The sequence below is a fragment of the Aphelocoma coerulescens genome, chromosome 29, assembly GCF_041296385.1.
Source record: "Aphelocoma coerulescens isolate FSJ_1873_10779 chromosome 29, UR_Acoe_1.0, whole genome shotgun sequence".
Lineage (NCBI taxonomy): Eukaryota > Metazoa > Chordata > Aves > Passeriformes > Corvidae > Aphelocoma > Aphelocoma coerulescens.
The window spans coordinates 1,312,033-1,329,662 of record NC_091042.1 but is presented as its reverse complement, the minus strand read 5'-3'; the positions used below and the strand labels follow the sequence as shown (position 1 = coordinate 1,329,662).

At 59.8% G+C, this 17,630-nt stretch overlaps 2 protein-coding genes across 6 annotated transcripts; one reads left to right on the top strand and one right to left on the bottom strand.

Moving 5' to 3' along the window:
- Window positions 1-178: 178 nt before the first annotated feature.
- GALNT6 (polypeptide N-acetylgalactosaminyltransferase 6) lies at window positions 179-12,207 on the bottom strand. Of its 3 annotated transcripts, none has more exons than XM_068997578.1 (11): window positions 12,080-12,207; window positions 6,964-7,556; window positions 6,028-6,200; window positions 4,785-4,934; window positions 4,464-4,698; window positions 3,387-3,504; window positions 3,085-3,285; window positions 2,517-2,648; window positions 1,174-1,275; window positions 922-1,074; window positions 179-771 (listed from the first exon to the last, which is right to left on the bottom strand). In XM_068997578.1, the coding sequence occupies exons 2-11, from the start codon at window positions 7,449-7,451 to the stop codon at window positions 658-660; spliced, it is 1,866 nt and encodes a 621-aa protein (XP_068853679.1). In that variant the 5' UTR covers window positions 7,452-7,556; window positions 12,080-12,207; the 3' UTR covers window positions 179-657. The 3 variants fall into 3 exon arrangements, with proteins under 3 accessions (XP_068853679.1, XP_068853680.1, XP_068853681.1); XM_068997579.1 differs by lacking the exon at window positions 12,080-12,207 and adding an exon at window positions 10,585-10,642; XM_068997580.1 differs by lacking the exon at window positions 12,080-12,207 and adding an exon at window positions 10,523-10,588.
- On the top strand, window positions 10,778-17,089 carry LOC138099956 (uncharacterized). Of its 3 annotated transcripts, none has more exons than XM_068997581.1 (4): window positions 10,778-11,507; window positions 13,046-13,168; window positions 13,936-14,399; window positions 15,295-17,089. In XM_068997581.1, the coding sequence occupies exons 2-4, from the start codon at window positions 13,057-13,059 to the stop codon at window positions 15,451-15,453; spliced, it is 735 nt and encodes a 244-aa protein (XP_068853682.1). In that variant the 5' UTR covers window positions 10,778-11,507; window positions 13,046-13,056; the 3' UTR covers window positions 15,454-17,089. The 3 variants fall into 3 exon arrangements, with proteins under 3 accessions (XP_068853682.1, XP_068853683.1, XP_068853684.1); XM_068997582.1 differs by lacking the exon at window positions 10,778-11,507 and adding an exon at window positions 12,518-12,698; XM_068997583.1 differs by lacking the exon at window positions 10,778-11,507 and having other exon boundaries at window positions 13,030-13,168.
- The last annotated feature ends 541 nt before the right edge of the window (window positions 17,090-17,630 follow it).

Below are 17,630 nucleotides of genomic sequence, written 5' to 3'. Positions count from 1 at the left end.
AACAAAAGTGGCAGCTACAGGAGTTGGGCTAGACAAAAATTCAGGAACAGAGGAGATGCAGCACCCGGGATCCTCTTTGGAAGGATTCTGTGGTGCCATCCAGGGAAACTCCTCCTGCTCAGCACAAGCAGAATCGCACCCAGGAATCATCATCATTTAATAATAACAACCCCCCCAAATCGAACTTCCCTCCCCCCCAAATCCAACGTGATTCCTAAGGCACAGATCCCAACTTCTCCCATTGCCCCCCAGGGGCCACCGCAAGCCACGATCCCCCCCTGACGGGAGGAGCCCCACGGTCACCATCCTCCTCCTCGCCGGATTTTCCCACCCCGATTCCACATCTGGGGAGGCGCATCCACGTTTTTAATGCCCGATGTGAACTGAAGAGTCTCTGGCTGGAGCCGGGATGGGGAGGACGAGCAGCGGCTTCCGAGGAGCATCTGCAGGAGCGTCCCCACCACGACCGCTGCGATTCGGGGTCCGTGGGGTGCCCCCGGCAGAGCCCGGCTCCCAAAGGCACGGGATTCAGTTCAAGGCAGCCACGAAATGCAGCATATTTAAGGCTTTCACTTCTTAAATTAAAGCGAACAAGGAAGGTTTTCGGATCCTGGTTTCCTGAGCGTGGCCGGGGCCGGCCGGGGGCTCCGCTCCCTTTTAGGTGAAGGACCAGAGCTGGTGCGGGTCCGTGAGGTCGCAGGGAACCAGCGCCGGGTGCTTCCCCCGGGCCGTCAGACACATCCCCGAGGCCAAGTTCTTGATGAGCCGGTTCTGCCGAGCAACAACCCAAGCAGTCAGCGAGCGATGGCGGGGTGAACGAGGGACGTGACCGAGGGGAAGCGGCACCGGGGAAGCAGCGCCGAGGCGGGCACGATGCCGCCGTGCCCAGGGGCGATGCCCGGCACGGAGGGATCTCCTCACCTGCGCCAGGTCCCACTCCTCGCTGGCGGGCACCCGGCCGGGCTTCCCTCGGAACTGGCACTCGCCCAGCTCGGCCGCGCCCGCGCCCGCACGCAGGCACAGCTCCTTGCCGATGTTGTGGCGCAGCTCCCGCTGGCTCGTGTACTCAAAGTACTGCGGGAAGAGCCAACCGGGGCCGTCACTGCCGCGCCCCGGGAAGGAAAACCGGGAGGGGCAGACGGGGAAATGATGGGGGTGGCTTGGGGGGCGCACCTGGTTGCCCCCCAGCCCGTGGCAGGGGTACATGATGAGAGGTTTCCCACCGTGGTTGTTCTCCCCGACGTCCAGGCAGCTCTTGGTGCCCTCGTTTTTTATCTGTGGGGTGGGGGGAAGAGAGGTGGTGGTGGGGGGAAACGGAAGGGGAGAAAGGAGAGGGAAAGAGGGGGGGAAAGAGAGAAAAAGACGACGGTAATGGGGGAGGGGCAGGGGAAAAGAGGGGGGAGGGTGGAAAAAGAGGGGGAAAAAGACGGGGCAGAGGGGAAAAGGGGCAGGAGTGAGGCAAAGGTGGCGGGGGGGAGGGTGGAGGAAAGAAGGGCTCAGAGGAGCCGGGGTAGGACCCGCCTCAGGTTTGGCTGTGCGGGGCTCTGGGTTATCGCTGTGCAAACACGATTCCGGCACTCAGCACCGGGTCCGGGTCCCGTGTCCTTTCCAGGACACGAGGAACGCCCAAGCCAACGCCTCCGGCACACGGAGCAAAGGGAAAGCTGCCCGGGTTGAGGTTTCAGGAAATAAAGGTGAATTAAAAGCTGGACGGGAGCCAGCACCCAGCACCCGGCCCGGCTGTCACCGCGCTGTCACCAGGCCGTCACCCGGTCGTGCCGGCTGCGGTCACATCGCCCTGGCTGAGGAGGGGCAGACCCAGTTTGGGGAAAAGGGCTTTTCTGGCGGCTCCATCCCTGAGGATGGAGCCGGAGCTCCACACCCCGCCTGTCCCGACTGCTCAGGGATGGAGCTGGAGCCCCTCATCCTGCCTGTGCTCAGTTCCTTGGGGACGCAGCCAGAGCTCCGTGTCCTGCCTGTCCCCAGCTCCCTCAGGGATGGAGCCAGCCCTCCACATCCTGCCTGTCTCCACTTCCCTGGGGATGGGTGGATGGGGATGGGGTCCTGCGTCCCGCCTGTTCCCAGAATCCTTCGGGATGGAGCTGGAGCTCCGCATCCCGTCCTCAGCTCAGGTGGTGGCCCTCCCTGTGCCAGCCCTCCCTGTGCCAGGGCGGTGTTCGGGGCTCAGCGAAGTTTTCAGCTCTTCCCCCGAGTTTAACCCAAATCCACGTTCCTGTGGGTTCCCCACCCTGGAGCTCACCCCAAACCAGCTCCGCCAGATTCCAGCTCAGCCGGAGCCCAGACCGGCCCGGCCAGCCGGTGACAGAGGTGGTGACAGACAGACACAGTGAGCAGTGACAGACACAGCGGCCGGTGACAAACGTGGCAGCACCAACCCCCGTCCCCTGCGCTGGTTTAATGCAAATCCCCCAAACCCAGCCTTTGGGCACTTCCCCACTCGGCTGGTCCCACCCAGGGCCGAGGCCTGTGGATGCTTTAGCCATCCCGGCACTTACGGCTCCGTAGAACGTCGGGGTCAGGTCGGGCACGAACATCTCGGGGTAGACGTTCTGCAGGTACCAGGTGAAGTTCCTGCAGTGCAGCCGCTCCCGCAGCCTGCGCCGCTCTGTGATGTCACCAAACGTCTTCTATCAACGGAGGCACGGGAGAAAATTAAACTCACCTCCGGAAACAGCAGGGAAAATCCCAAAAAACTCCTTTCTGAGCTGGGGTTCAGAGCTGGGCGTCACCCCAGCTTTGCCATCATCCCTCACGGTGTGAGCAGCACCGAGACAAGTGTGGGGGGGGTCACCTGGCAGGTACCCACGGGCTCCACCAAGAGCTCGGAGATATTTTGGCACAAAGTTTTGGTGTTGTGAAAAAAAAAAAAAAAGTCATACAAATCGATCTTTTCCTACTAGGAAACATTCTGGCCAAAGAATGAAAAAAAAATAGGCTTTTGGCTACTTCTGTCCACCGGTGTCTGGTTTCCCACCCATCTCCCCCCTCCCCCTGCTCAGGTGCAGCTCCCAGCAGGACCAGCCCCCCCCAGTAGAAGCAGCAGCCCCCCAGGGTGTCCAGTACCTCTCTGGCCATCTGGGAGGCTTGCTGGTTCCGGCGGTAGAAGATCTCCTTGTAGTCGTCCATCCAGACCTCGGCCAGGCGTACCTGGTTCCGGGAGATCACCTGGGTGCCCTTGGGGAAGGTGTGGGGGCTCTTGGAGCGGAACACGTGGCCCACGACGGAGCAGGGGATGATCTCGACCTGTCCCCCGCACTGCCACACCTGCGGGGAAGCCACACCTGAGGCGGGGGGGGTCCAGCCCCCGGGCCCCCCAACAGGGAGCTCCCTGGAGGTGCCTTTGAAGGTGACCCCCCCGTCCTTACCCTGAAGGACATTTCCACGTTCTCACCCCCCCAAATCTCCATCTGGTCGTCGTAGGAGCCGATGTGCTCGAAGTAGGACCTGGAGATGGCAAAGAGGCCACCTGCGAAGGTCGGGGACCTGGGGGGGCCAAAGAAGGGGTAAAACACAAATAAAAGGGCAGAAATCTGAGTTTTGGGACATCACAGCCCAAAATCAGAGTCCTCCCCATCCAGCTGTGGTGGCTTTGGTGGACAGGCTGGGCCCGGCTGCTGGGAGGGGACAGAGGTGACAGCGTGACACGGAGGGGCTGGATTCAAAGTGAAAAGGGGATATTGTTACCAAAAACCTGTCGCCAAAAAGAGGGGGAGGTCAGAGCTCGGTGCCCCAATCCCTCCTCCCGCTTCCCTAATCTTTTCCATCTGAGGCTGGAACAGAACCTCGCCTTTATTCAGGAGAAATAATAAACCCCGAGGATTCGCTGAGCTGCTGGAGACGAGGCAGCGCCGGGAGCCAAGCGCCCGGCTGGAGGTAAAAGGGGCCTTTATAGGGACAGGAGCGTCTCCCAGGTGACCTGTGCACAAAGCCAGCCCCGCGGCCGCGGTGGGGACGGGGCCAGCCGGGGTGTCCGGTGTCTCCCCGCGGGAGCACCCGGCTTGTCCCGGGGCAGCAGCGGAGAGGTGGGAAAACCACCCAGGCTTTCTCTGCATGTAAAATAGAGGGATAAAAAGAGGGATTTTGGTACAAGTCTGATCCACAGGTGACTCGTGCTGCTGTGCCGGTGCGGGGGCACCTGGGCATGCGAGGGTGAGAAGGTACAGACAGCAATTAAATCCTTAATGAGAGACTCTGCCGGAGGCAATTGCAAGGTCCGTTCCCCAAGCCCCAGGTGAGGTTTGTCCCCCACACCCCCACAGCTCCGACCATGCCCGGGCACAAACCCCCTGAGATCCCTCACGCCAAGAATCCCCGGGGAAAACCCCGCTGGGAAGGGGCAGCACCGCCCACCCAGAGGCACCAAAACCAAGGAAAACACCAATTCCTTGGAAAAAAAAGAGCAAACCCAGCTGGATAAGGAATCCCCCCGTGGCTGGGCTTACTTGATGGGGAAGGTCTCATCCTTCCTGCGCTGCCTCTCCCGGGGGGGAACGACCTCCCAGCCGAAAGTCAGGCTCCAGTCGAAGTTGCCCCGGCTGTGCTGCTTCCCGTTCTGGGCGGGCTTGGAGAACTCGAAGGTGTTGAGGTCGATGGTGGCGATGTCGGGGCTCACAACGGCCGTGGGCTCCTCGGCGATGCGGGACAGGAGCGGCTCCAGCCACCCATGGAAACACTCGCCTGGGACACGGGGCAGGGTTGGAGCGGGGACAGCCCCGCTCACAGCACCCGGGAGCAGACACAGGAGTCACAGGGTGGGCACTCACAGTGGGCGTCCAGGAAGGTCAGCACCTCCCCGCTGGCCACGCTGGCCCCCAGCAGCCGCGCCGTGATGAGCCCCTTGCGCTCCCGCTGCCGCACCACGCGCACGATCTGCAGCTGCTCCACGTAGCGATCCAGCTCCTCCTTCAGGTACTCTGCGGGCGGGAAGAGCATCCGGAGCCATCGGAGAGGCAGGTGCCGGTCCCTGCATCCCACCAGCCCATCCTGCTGCTCCCATCCCATCCCATCCCATCCCATCCCATCCCATCCCATCCCATCCCGTCTCATCCCGTCTCATCCCATCCCCTGCTGCTCAGACCCTGCAGCCGGGTTTGGGTTCAGGGATACCTGAACCTTTGCCCCAAACCCAAGTGTATTTTTGGCCAAAGAAAATGTGTTTTATGAGGGAAACGCCCCCCTCCCGTCTAATCCCTCTCTGGAGAGGGACGGGGAATGACAGAGTGAGGAGGTCACATCCCTGTGCTTGAATTGTCACCAGGACCAAGTTGTTTCTGAGGGAAGGGACAGTGGACATGGGTGACCAGAGGAGCCCGGGATTCCCTGGCAGATGCAACCAAGCCAGGAGTTGGGAATGGCCAAGTGAGAGCCGGGACCGCTGGAAAACCGTCCTGGGAAGGGGACCCGAGTCCAACCCACGTCCAGCCACGGTGGGAGCCAAGTTCCCGGGCAATGAATCCCCGCGGCACCACGAGGTTGCTGCTCCTCGGGAACCCGCGGGCGGAAAGGGAGAATTTATCTGGGACAAGGGCAGAGTCCGCTCCTCCCAGCGCCCCGACACTGAACCCCGCGTTAATTAGCTCGGGGTGCTAATTAACGAGGGTTGCAGCTGGCTGGGGGTGGAGGTTTGTGGGGCAGCCGGTTTGTCCCCAGGGCTGGGTTGACAGCGGTGCTGGGGAAGGGAAAATCCCGGAGGTGCTCCGGGGTGGAAGTGGAACGGGGAGCGGCTGCTGGGAGATCCCGGGATGTCGGGAGCCTGAGCCGCTTCTCCGAGTGGCTCAGAGCTGCTACTTCCAGGCACGGAAAGGGGCTTGGCATCCCCTGCATCCTGCCCGGGCTCCCGCACCCCTCTGATCTCACATCCTGCCAGGGATCCTGCCTCCCCTCTGGTCCCCGAATCCCCCCACCGCTCCCTCACAGCTCCCTGGGGCTCCTGCACCCCTCTGGCCCCACATCCCACCGCGGCTCCTGCATCCCTCTGGGCCCTGTGTCCCCGTGGCCCCCACCCACCATCCGTGCTGGCATCATCCACCAGGATGACCTCTCGGAGCAGCCGAGCCGGGGACGAGTGCAGGACGCTGTAGACTGTCCGGAGCAGGGTGGACCAGGCCTCGTTGTGGAACACGATGACCACGCTGGTGGTGGGGAGGGGGGGGCAGCGCTTGAACTTCTGGTCGATGCACCTGGGGGACAGAATGGGGGGGGGTGAAGGGGGAGGAACGACCGGAGTGACCCCCCCCCCCCGATATCCTCCCCCAGCCCCACAGCGGGGGAGCAGCTCTGGCCCCTCCGGACTCATCCCTGCTTTGATTCCCATTGATTTTGGTTGAGTGAGTCCCGCTCCCGGCCCCCGTGTCCCCTCTTTGTCACCGCTACACCTGCTAAGCACGGATAATCGCCTGCCGGCACGGGGGGCTGGATTCCTCCATCCCTTTCAAGGCTTTTTCCATCCCGAATTCCCCCCGTGTCTCCCCCATCCCACCCCCCCCCCCAGCGCGGGCAGGGCTGGGGGGGCCCCGCTTTAATCCGGCAGCCCCTGGCCGAGGGCAGGCGGGGAAATCTCTGGAGTTTCCCCATTTCCCTTCCCCCCTCTGCCCCAGCGGGGTCCGAGGCTGTTCCACTCGGATGAGAAAAGAAAAAGTCTGACCACTGGAGCCGCTGGAAAAAAGGAGGGAGAGGAGGGAAAGGCGGGGAGGTGCCGGAGCCACCAAGCAGGTACAGGGAGACACAAAGAGCCTGTTGCCACTAAACCCACCCCCAAGGGGCCAAAAATAGGGAAAAATAAGAATAAATAAATGCATTTTTTTCATCTCTGCCTTCATTCAACCCCCTGCCAGTGCTGGCTGACGTCCTGGCCCAAATCTGCTTTAATTTCCTCCTAAATTTAAAGGGAGTAAGCGGCCAGATTTAAGTAAGTGCCCATTTTTAAGTGGCCCCGGCTCTCACTCGGGGGGGCGGCTGTCGGGGCCCAGCGCGCGCTGCAGGGAGATGCGGTCGCTGGCGAAGGCGTTGAAGCAATGCTTCTCATAGCCCCGCTCCTTCTCCTTCGTCTCCTCGGGCGTCCAGCGATCCTTCTTGAAGGCTTTTCCGTCGGCCCCGGGGCTGGCGGGGTCCTGGGGCGGCCTCTCCATGAGCGGCCGCAGCTCGGCCGCGGTGTAGACGCCGGGCAGGCAGGAGCGGGCGCTGGGCAGCGGCTCCGGCGGCGGCTCCGGGGCCCCGATCTGCAGCCGCGGCATCGAGTCCCGCAGGTCCCGCACGGCGCCCAGCATCAGGTCCAGCACCTGGTCCTTGCCCTGCACGATGTTCCTCAGCCACGGCTCCTCGCCCGGGTCCTTGCGCCCCACGTCCTTCTGCAGGATGAAGAGGAACAGGACGAAGACGGCGCCCGCCAAGGCCACCTTCAAGGGGCTGTAGCGGCGGCGGAACAGCCTCATTTTGGGGTTTTTTGGGGGGGTTTGGAGGGTTCTCCGGGCTGGGATGGAGGTTCAGGGATGTGGGGGCTCGGGGAGCATCACGATGTCCTGCTCTGATCCAGCGACCTGGGGGAAGGAGAAACACCTGCAGTTAATTCCCGGGCTGGATGCGCCTCGGGTGCATCCCACTGATGTCAAAGCAGAATATATTGTACTTAAGACATAATGTATTGCACTTAGAATAGATTCTATTGTACCTAAAGCAGAATATATCTATAAATCTATACATCTATAAATCTATAAATCTATAAATCTAGGCATGGAACAGTTTGGGTTGGAAAGGACCTTAAAGACCATCCAGTCCAACCCCCTGCCACGAGCAGGGACTTCCCACTAGACAAAACCCCAAATTATTAATAACAAACAATAATAAATTAATAAGATAGCAATGTAATATATTGATATATCGACATAGTAATGCAATATCAGTAACATATTAACGCATCAATATCGCAATACAATATTAGTAACATATTAATACAGCAATACAATATTAGCAATATGTTTATATTGTCGGGCACAAGCGACACCTGTAAAATTCATTCCCTCCCCAGCCCTTCCAGCCCCTAAACCCATCCCAAAATTAAAGCACCAAGAAAAGTGCGGGTTAATAAATGCCGGAGGATGGGCAGGACCCCACCACCGCACCCGGGACACCCCCCCTCCCCCCAAAAGTTTCTCCTGGGTCTGATCCGGAGGCTGCAGCCTCCCCCCGCCACCACTCCTCGCTCGCCAAAGTTAAAACAGAGCCAGAAATTTGCCAAAATATTTTTGGCCGCTGGGAAAAAGCCTTTTCCTGGGCATTTTCCTGCCTGCGAAGGAAAACTCGAGCAGACCCTGCAGAGCTCCGGGTTCGGCCGGGTTGGAGCAGCAGGTTCGGTGTCCGATGCCGTGTGCGGTGCTGCGGCCACCGGGAGTTCGGCGCCAGCTCCCAAATTTCCCCCGGGATCCGTCGGAGGCTCTGAGCTTCCCACCACCCCCAAACTTCCCGCGGCTCCTCTTTGTGAGCCGCGGCCGCCGGAGCATGGACGAGCCCGGCGGGATCCATTCACCGCCATCTCCTCCTCCTCCTCCACTTTGGGGTCCCCCCCCTTCTCTTGATTCCTTTTTTCCCTTTTCTTTTCATTCTCTTGGAAATGGGGCGGGGAAGGGCACCTGCCACAACTTCAAGGGCGAGGAAGTTTGGGTTGGGGAGGAGGAGGAGGGTCCCCGGGGTCCCCGCTTTGAGCGCCGCGGGATCAAAGCCGGAGCACGCTCCACTGCCAAGGGCGCGCGGCCCCATCCAGCGGCTCCACGGAAAAGCAGAACCAGGGAAAAAAACATCAATCCCCTCGTATTTTCTGCCATTTCCTCGGAATTCCTGCCCGCAGCTGAGCGAAGGTGCCCCCACCCCACCCGTGCCCCTGAGCACCGAGGTTTTCATCGCACGGCGCTGCCGTGCAAGGCGGGAGAGGGGAAAGCAACGGATTTTGGGGGAAAATCCCCCGTTTCCATTAACCGCGCATCTCTCGGAGTTTCCTTCCTGCCACGTTGCTAACGAAGCTCGTTAGGTGTCGGTGCTAATTAACCCCAGAGGGACACTCAGGTGTGCAGGGGGGCGCCGGTTGTGCACAACAAGAGCGGCTGCTCCCGGGGGGCCCCGACCCCCTCCCCAAAAGGGCAAAAAAACCCAAATACAAATTAAACCCCCCTCCCCAAAAGGGCAAAAACCCAAATACAAATTAAAACCCCCTCCCCTGAGGGCAAAAAAACCAAATACAAATTAAAACCCCCTCCCCCCAAAAGGGCAAAAAAACCAAATACAAGTTAAAAAATCCCCCCCAAAAGACCGGGGTGGATTTAGCACAGAGCCCCAGCTCCTGGTGCACCTGCGCCCTCCGCTCCAGGCCCCGCAAACTCCCAGCTGGATTCTGCTCCATCCCGTCCAGCCCATCCCGAGAATCCCGTCTGCTGGCCCTGCACCCTCGAAAAACAACATGAGAATGACCCAGTGGAGCCTGCTGGGGTCAGAAAAGGGGGAAAAGGCGTTTGGTGGGAATTCGAGGAGCATCCCCCGTGGTATGGGAGGGAGAGATGGTGGGAAGAGGTGGAAATCGAGAGATCCTCGTGGAGGAAAAAAAGGAAAAAGAAGAACAAGTGAATGACACCGACACTGCCGCAGGCGAGGTGGCCACGGGCTCCACGTGGCAGCGAGCCACGGTGACATCGGGAGTGGCAGGGACGGGGAAAAGCCAGGAGCGGGAAGTGGGGTGCAGCAAGGGAAATCCGGGGTTGTTCCCGGTGGGATTCAGTTCCAGTGTGAGGAACTGGATGCGCTGGGGAGTGCGAGGGGCACGAGCTCACAGGAAGCAGATTCCTGTCGGGCTCCCCCCGTCCAGGTGCTGCCCTCATCCCTTGGGATGAGCCCCAGGGGTCCTGGACCCACTCCCGGTGGTGTGGGATGGGAGCCCCGGGGGATGGGGGTGTGCGAGGATCTCTGCCCCGCCGGGGGTTCTGGGGTACCCCGTGGGCCTGACGGGGGCCGGGTCCTCCCTCTGCCCTGCCCGGAGCTGCCACAGGCCCTGGAGCCGCCGGGCTGCTCGGGGGGCTCCATCCGGACCCCCGCACCCCTGGGAACTCCATCCCAGAACCACCTAAACCCCCTTCCACGGAGGGGCCTCTGCACCGGGATCCCCGAGCACCGAACCCCCAGGAGGGGCCCTCGCCAGGACCACCCTGTCCCATTCCCCCGGGGCGAGCCCTCCTCACCGGGAGCCTCCTGTCTCCTTGTCCTGGAGGGGGTGGGCCACAGCAGGACCTCCAGACCCCCTCACCGTGGTGGGGTCTCTGCACCGGGACCACCGGCACCCCTTCGCCCAGCGCAAGGACTTCACACCGGGACCCCCGGGCCCCCTTACCGCAGAGGGAGGCGCCGCACCGAGACCCCCGGGACCACCGGACCCCCTTTCCCTGGGGCGAGGGCTGCGCACCGGGACCCCGGGACCCCCTTCCCCCGGCAAGGGCTCGGCACTGGGACCCGCAGACCCGCTTACAGCTGAGGGGGGCTCAGCAGCGGGACCCCCGTCCGGTCCCGTCCCCTCTCCTCCCCTCTCACCGGCTCCACGGCGGCTGCGGGGCCGCAGGTGCGTCCGGGCGGGGCGGAGCCACCTGCGCTACCTGTTCCCCGCCCCCCGGGACAGGTGCACGGACCGGGGCCGCCGCGGTCCTAAAGCCGCCTGTCCCGGGAAAAACGCCGGGTCCTAGAGGTGCCGGTCAGGGAACAGCGCCGGGTGCTGGTGCCACCCGCCGGCCCCGTGCCTGAAATGGGGGTGCCGTGCTGGGGACCAGTAAATGCCTGGCACTGGGGACACTGGGAGCCTCAGGGACCTATAGAGGTCACAGGCTGTGAGCCCAGGTGCGCTGGGACCAGTAAGGGACTGGCACTGGGCGTGCTGGGAGCCGCAGGGATTTATGGAGGTCCCAAGGTTATGACCCCAGGAGTGCTGGGACCAGTAAGCGCCCGGTGCTGGGAGCAGCACGGGAAAACCCCCGGGCCCGGGCGGGCCCCATCACCCAGCCGAGGATTTTCCTTTGGCTCCGGCGCTGCGCGGAGGATTTGGGAGATTTGAGCTGGAGCAGAGCGAGGATTAATCGGGATTATTGGGATATTCGCTGGAATATTAACTGGTTTACAGGGGATGAGGTCTCCGGGGCACAAACACCCCTCAGCCGCAAATTAAAGCGCTAATGAGCTGGAATAAGGCGTGAGGGGAAACTGAGGCACCGCCTGGAGCCAACCCTCGGTCCCCACAAGCCCCCCAGGGCCTCCATCGCCCTCCCCGGGGCTTTTCCGAGTTCTCTTCGGAGCCGTCGCTCTCGCCCATTTCGTTTCCTGCTTCGGAGGTTTCGCTCTTCGCTCAAAACCCGAAGGGGAAATTCCCTCCCCCAAATTTGCTGCTGCTCGACTTTCGGGCGGCCGCCACTGTCAGCTCGATGTCACCGCGGCCACCGGGCAGGGCCAGGACGGTCCCCACCACCGTAAGTCACTTTTGGGGGAAATTAGAAGGGTTTTGGGGTCCACGCCGGGTTGGGCCGTGGGGATGGGATTTTGGGTGCCCCGAACCCGCCCCGTTCCCCCCCGCCGGGTTCCGCCCCTCGCAGCCGCTCCACCAACCCCGCAAATGGGGAGTTTTGTGCTCCCAAATTGCTGCTTTTAATTGCAGTTTGGGAGAGGCTTTTTCGGGACATGAAAAATCTCCTGCTGCAGCTTCGTCCTGGTGGCACCAATCCGGGGAAATGAGGAGGAGCTGAGTCCCGAAAAGCCCCAGCAGGGATGGAGTGAAATCCATAACAAAATCTTCCCAGGCTTGTTAGGGAGTGACGGCTCCGGGTCACGCTCCAATTAATAATTAATTGGCGTCTTTCTATACAACTCTCAGGCAAAATAAAACTCGAATTAGAGGTGGAGTTGGCTGCCTTGGGGGGTGAAAAATATGTTCGCTTTTAAGGTTTTAAGGAGCAGAGGAACCCCAAAGAGCCAGAACTGGGGCGAAGTTTCCCCTCGGTGTGGGGCGAACACCGAAATTCCCTGCGCTGGGAGCAAACCTTACCATTGCCTCTGAGGTTTTCCTTGCTCCAGGTGCATTTCCCTCGGGATTTCTGCCCTTCACCCCTCCCGGGGAATCCACAGCGTCGGAGGCGGCTCCATCCAACCCTCCAGCCAAACCCCTAATTTGAGCCAGAGCTTAAATTGAACGCCGAGCTGAAACTTTCAGCGCTGAGCGGCAGCAAACCTGGAGGAGCTGACAGGAAGCCAGGCTGATTTGCATATTTATGCTAATTAAGATCGCACGAACCTTTCAGATCCCCTTTGCAGATGGTTTGCAGATTTGTGCCCAGCTTTGGGTTTATTTATCTTTTCGCCCAGTAATAATTGGTGCAAGATGGGGAAGCTGGGAAATTTAATCTGTAATACAGCTGTTAAAGCGGGAACAAGCGTGGGGAGCACAATTTTCCTCCGTAATGACAATATTTGGTTAATTGGTACTGGGTGGGCCTGAGCTGGGTGGTGCTTCCCAGGGTATTTTTGGGAGGAGAAGGGGCTGAGCAGCTCAAAAAAAGGGAATTGTGTCCCCACCCTTGGATGGATTTGTAGTTGGGAGGTTTTTTTCTCTCGTGCCTGAAAAATTCGATCCTTTGGTACTGAGTTGGAAATACAGCTTTTTCCAGGTAGGTTTTTTTACTGAATGGGATTTTTGGGTTGTTTGGAGCTGGCAGAAGCTGTGGGGGAGAGGTGGAAAAGCCCAGCTTGGCTCTTCTTAGGAAGATCCACTTCCCTTTCTTTTTCTTTTTCTGTACAAATTGTGAGAGAACCGGGAATGCTCCTTTCTGTGCAATCCCACACACCCACAGCACCCGGGATCTCGAGGTACCGGCAGCACCAGATCCTCGGGCTGGCCCTGGCAGCTCCTCACTGCCTGTGGATAACGCCAGTGATCAGCGGAAGATGATTATTATGATTATTAATTATTATTACCATTAACAGGTGGTCGTTCCCTCTCCTCTCTCCTGCCCAGGTGTGAGGGAGATGGAGGAGCTGTTCCTGCAGCTCTGGGAGGAGGTGGCCAGGCTGCAGGAGCTGTGCTCGGAGCAGGGGAGGCTCCTCCAGAGGCTGAGGGCCAGGAAGGGGCCGGTCCTGGGTGAGTGGGGCCTGCAGTGTCCCCAGGGCGCACATTTGGGCCGTTCCCACCTTTACCCTGGCAGGGCCATTCCCACCTTTACCCTGGCAGGGCCGTTCCCACCTCTGTCCCGGTGCCCGCAGGAAGCTCCCGCGGGAAGGGCGGTGAGGTGAAGGGGCTTTGAGCAGGAAGGAGCCCTGAGCCCATCGTGGCTTTTGGCTCTCGCTGCTCAAGGACACTCCTGGTCCTGGGACCATCACTGGGAGGGGGTGGGAGCTGAGGGTGAGGGAGGGTCCACAGCCCAGAAAACACCCAGAACCCCCTGGTTTTCCAAGGATTCCTCCTTCCCATGCTCTCCTGTCCCCCCCAAACGCTCACATCACTCCCATGGGGTCTGGCACCGTTTTCCCAACCCTAAAATGGGAATTTTGTGGCCAGGAGGGTTCGGTTTGGACAAAGCTGTGCTGGGAAAATGCAGCCTCCCTGCCCCGGGGCTCCCTCCTTTCCACCTGTGTCCTTCCAGGACCTAAACCAAAGCTTTTCCTGGGATGAGCCTGGAGTTTGGGGGCACAGGGATGTCCCAGTCTCCTGAGGGAGCTGATGCTCCTCCAGCCCTCCCTGGTTGTCCTCAGTGTCCTTTCTCTGCTGGCCCAGGCTCCAGAGGAGACAGGGGAGCTCTGCCATCCCAGGGGGTTCCCCAAGCCCAGCAGGAAAATGGGGCAGTGGAAAGGGAAAACAAACCCTTCAGATTGCCAGGAGTGACCCCTCTGCCTCGCTCTGTCCCGAAGACATCCCGGTGTCACTGCCCATCCAGTGCACGGAGGACGCGGCGACGGGGGAAGGGCAGAGGTCACCTGAGAGCCACCAAAACCACCCAGGGGCTGCGACATCCTCTGCATCCAACCTGGAGGGCTCTGCTCATCCCATGGAACTGCCCCAGGCCGCCAGCGGGCTCCCCCTGAGCCCTGGGAACGGCGTTGGAACCGGAGGCGCCGCAGCTTTTGGCAGCACCGAGGGGGAGAAGGGGGATGTGCCCACCTGGATGAGGACCTGGATCCTCCCTGTCCCCCGGGAAGGAGGGAGAGCTCCCTGCAGCCCACGGGGGTTGGAGACACTAAATCCAGGGGCTGAGGGCTCCTTCCTAAATCTTCTGGACCTCTACGAAGCCCCAGAAGTGCTTGAGAGGGAAGATGCTCCCAGGGACGGGGCTCTCCCTGTGGAGGCTCCGGTGGAGATCCGAGGGCCTGTGAAGGTAATTCGGGAGGCTGGAGGGAGCTGCGGCAGCAGGGACTCTTCATCCTCCTCTCCATCAGTCCCAGACCCACGGGAAGTGAGGCAGAGTGGGGTTATTGCCTTAAAAAGTCTCTGGGCCCCCAATTTTCTGGTTCCCAGGGGAATTGGGTGCAGAAATCCCCCGGGGTCCCAGCCAGGACGTCCCTCCCGTGATCCTCGTGGAGGCTTTGAGGATCCCCTGGAGGAGTCAGCTGGGGGAAAAGTTCTCTCAGCCTCCTTTGGATCTTCCAGTTAAAAGTATTTCCTTCCTTCTCCCGGATCTCTACACCCCAAAACACATTTCCAAACCATTCCAAGTGATTCCCATCATTCTGAAAGGACTTTTAAAAACCTCCTGAGCTCCGGCCCCTCAGTCCTCCCGGTGAACCTTCACCGCAGTCCCGGGTCCCTGGGATGCCAAACCCATTTTCTTTTATTCCTTTTCCTAAATGGAGCCCTTAACAATTCTTCTGTGGCTTCAGGGGATGGGTATTCCCGGGGTTGACTCCTGATTTTGGGCCGTATTCGGGAGGGAGTTTTTTAAGGAGAAGGGGGAAGGGGGGCCGTGTCTGTCTGGGGAGGCCCCAAGGGGCTCTATCAGCACCCAAAGGACAACGGCACAGGGACAAGTGACAAATGGGCTCCAGTTTGCTGCTCAAAGCCAATTTTCCCCCTGGTTTGGCTCGTTGGAAGCGCTGGGAGCCACCTGGGCATGGGATTATCCCGTGGAATTGATGGAGGGTGGAGCGAGGGGTGGCTCGAGCTCCCCCAGGCTCCAGCCCAGCCCTGTTGGGGCACAAAAAGTTCCGGTTCTGGGGGCTGCCCCAGGCCGCTCCTGGGGGTCTCTGTGTCCCAAATCCCTCTTTTCCTCGCAGACGTCCTGGACTCCGGGCTGGGTGCTGGAGGAGGGAACGCTCGGGCCTGGCCCTGCCTGCGAGGCCGCTCCTGCCTGTGACCTGTGCCAGGAGATCTTCCCCTCGGATGCAGCGGGACACGCGGAGTATTTGAACCACATTTTGGCCCCCCTGGAGTAGGACTTGTCTTCCCTATGGGAAATCCATGGATTTGCACCTTGACCCACGGGACGGGCTCTGGACATTCCCGAGTTGGGCTCGATGGCCTCGGAGGGCTCTTCCAGCCCTGGGGTTCTGTGGCTGATGAGGATCCTGGGATCCTGCTGCTGGTTTGGGCTGGGAGCAGTTTCCACGTTCCTCGTCCTCCATGCAGAATTTGGGTCACCTCGGGTGTGTTTTGGGTTACTGATCTCTGTGGATATTGAAGAGGATCCCATCCCGGGCTCTGGAGGTGTGAGGGGGAGCTGCAGCTCCCGGGAAAAGGGAATTCCTCGAAGTTTGCCTTTGACTGAGCGGAAAGGAGTCTTCCATAAATAGTTAGGGATGTCTGGAAGGGCACATTGGCTTTTTCTGGGAGTTTGGAGGGTTGAGTGGGAGAATCTCAAGGTTTTTGGGGTCACTAAGAATTATTTTAATTAATTAACAGTAATTTGGGTGTTTTATGGCACTTCCATCAGCGGTATCCATGTGTTTCCCAAAGGAATTCACTGCAGAAGTGGGGGAATTGAGGCACAAAGCATGGACCAGCTCCAAATCCCTCTTTTCTCTGGGAAAAATCCCATCTCCGGCCTTTCTATTTCGCACGTTTCTCCCAAAGTGGATTTGGCATCTCCTGTTTGAGGAAACTTGTGTTGAAACGGAGAGCCAGGTTCTCCTCTAATTCCAGGGATCGGGAATAATTGGGATCTCCAGCTCCAACATCTCCTCTTTGGCAGCACAGAGCAGTCAGGAGTGAAGTTTCTTCCCCAAAATGGATTTAATGGATTTACTCGTGACAGAGCTCTGCGTGTCCCCAGGGTCCCTGGAGCCACTTTCCAAGACAAATCCCACAACTCCTTTCTCTGCATCTGCAGCTTTGACCTTGGATTCTCCATCCATGGGGATACTGGAGCTGCTTCCAGCCCTGGGTAGAACCGAGGCCTTTATTTCCCTGAAAATGGATTTTCGCTGGGTTTTCTTGGGCTTTTCTCAAGGTTTTCTCCACATCCCGATGAACTTTCCCACCACCACCTCCTGCTCCAAGTTTCCTCCTGTGGCTCCTCAGATTAACCAGGATTATTTGACGGGGTTTTATGCTCTTCTTAGGGGACAAACCCTCGTTTCCCAGGTGAGTCCCTGGACGCCGCAGATCCCAAAGCCGGAGCAGAGAACCCATCAATTCATTCCCATGGATTGGTACCAAATCGCCGCAGCCGCCCGGAATGGCCGGAAGGAGAATCCAGCCGGGCTCCCCTCGCCCGGAGAGCGTGGCTGGGAAGTTGAATTCCCAAAGCAGGAGCGTGGATGGTTTTCCTCAGGAGTCAAAGCCGCCGGCACGGGGCTGATACGGCTCCGCAGTGCCCAAAATCCTGTGGAAAATCCCACTGGGAGCGTTTGGAGTGAGCCACAAGGGAATTTTGGGCTGATCTTCCATCCCTAGTGAGCCAGGAGGGACAATGATGGAAGCTCCACACACCTGGCCTCTCTCGAGGATGTTTTTAGCTGTGGGGGTGATTAATCCCCCCCTCCCAGCTGGTCCCCAGGGACACAGAGCTTCCTTTTTGGCTGCAGCCCTCGCCAGGGCAGGAATGTGGCTCTGCCTCCGAAATAACTTTAATTGCAGGGTGCTGGTGGGGCCGTGGGTGGGGTGTGGTTGTTGGGGCCAGGTTGGGCTCCAGGTGGGTGGGAGTCGTTTTGGGAAAGGCAGGAGCTGGGTGAGGGCAGATTCCCGTAAGGAGAAGCTGGAAAATCAGGGTTGGGTGAAAGCTGGGCCAGGAGAACTCAGGGATGAGGGTGTCCCGCTCCAAGCGGGGATGGAGCCGGTCCTGGGGAAACCACGGCAGCAAAAACGCAGCTGGAAACGGCTTTTTGGGTGGAAAATGTTCATTTTTGAGGGTTTCTAAATTCGGGGTCTGGGCCGTGGGAGGGGGAAGGGGCTGCCCAGGTGCTGGGCGTGTCCTGACACCGAGCTCTGGGCACTAATCCCAAAACACCCCCAGATTCCAGCACCCAGCTCCTCTGGGGCCACATTTTCAGAGGAGACAAAAGAAATGAGGGTGGGGCAGGGTGGGATTTCATCCCTCTAATGGGAGAGTGAGGAAAAAGGGAAATTTCCTGCCCAGGAACAGCACTTCTCTTAAGGAAAAACTCTCTGCTGT

Coding starts and splice junctions, on each gene's coding strand:
- GALNT6 (XM_068997578.1), bottom strand. CDS start 7,451: ATGAGGCTGTTCCGCCGCCGCTACAGCCCCTTGAAGGTGGCCTTGGCG. Junction 6,201..6,963: donor CCCGACAGCCGCCCCCCCGA/GTGAGAGCCGGG, acceptor TCTGTCCCCCAG/GTGCATCGACCAGAAGTTCA. Junction 3,286..3,386: donor ACGTGGAAATGTCCTTCAGG/GTAAGGACGGGG, acceptor GCTTCCCCGCAG/GTGTGGCAGTGCGGGGGACA.
- LOC138099956 (XM_068997581.1), top strand. CDS start 13,057: ATGGAGGAGCTGTTCCTGCAGCTCTGGGAGGAGGTGGCCAGGCTGCAG. Junction 13,169..13,935: donor CAGGAAGGGGCCGGTCCTGG/GTGAGTGGGGCC, acceptor TCTGTCCCGAAG/ACATCCCGGTGTCACTGCCC. Junction 14,400..15,294: donor AGATCCGAGGGCCTGTGAAG/GTAATTCGGGAG, acceptor TTTTCCTCGCAG/ACGTCCTGGACTCCGGGCTG.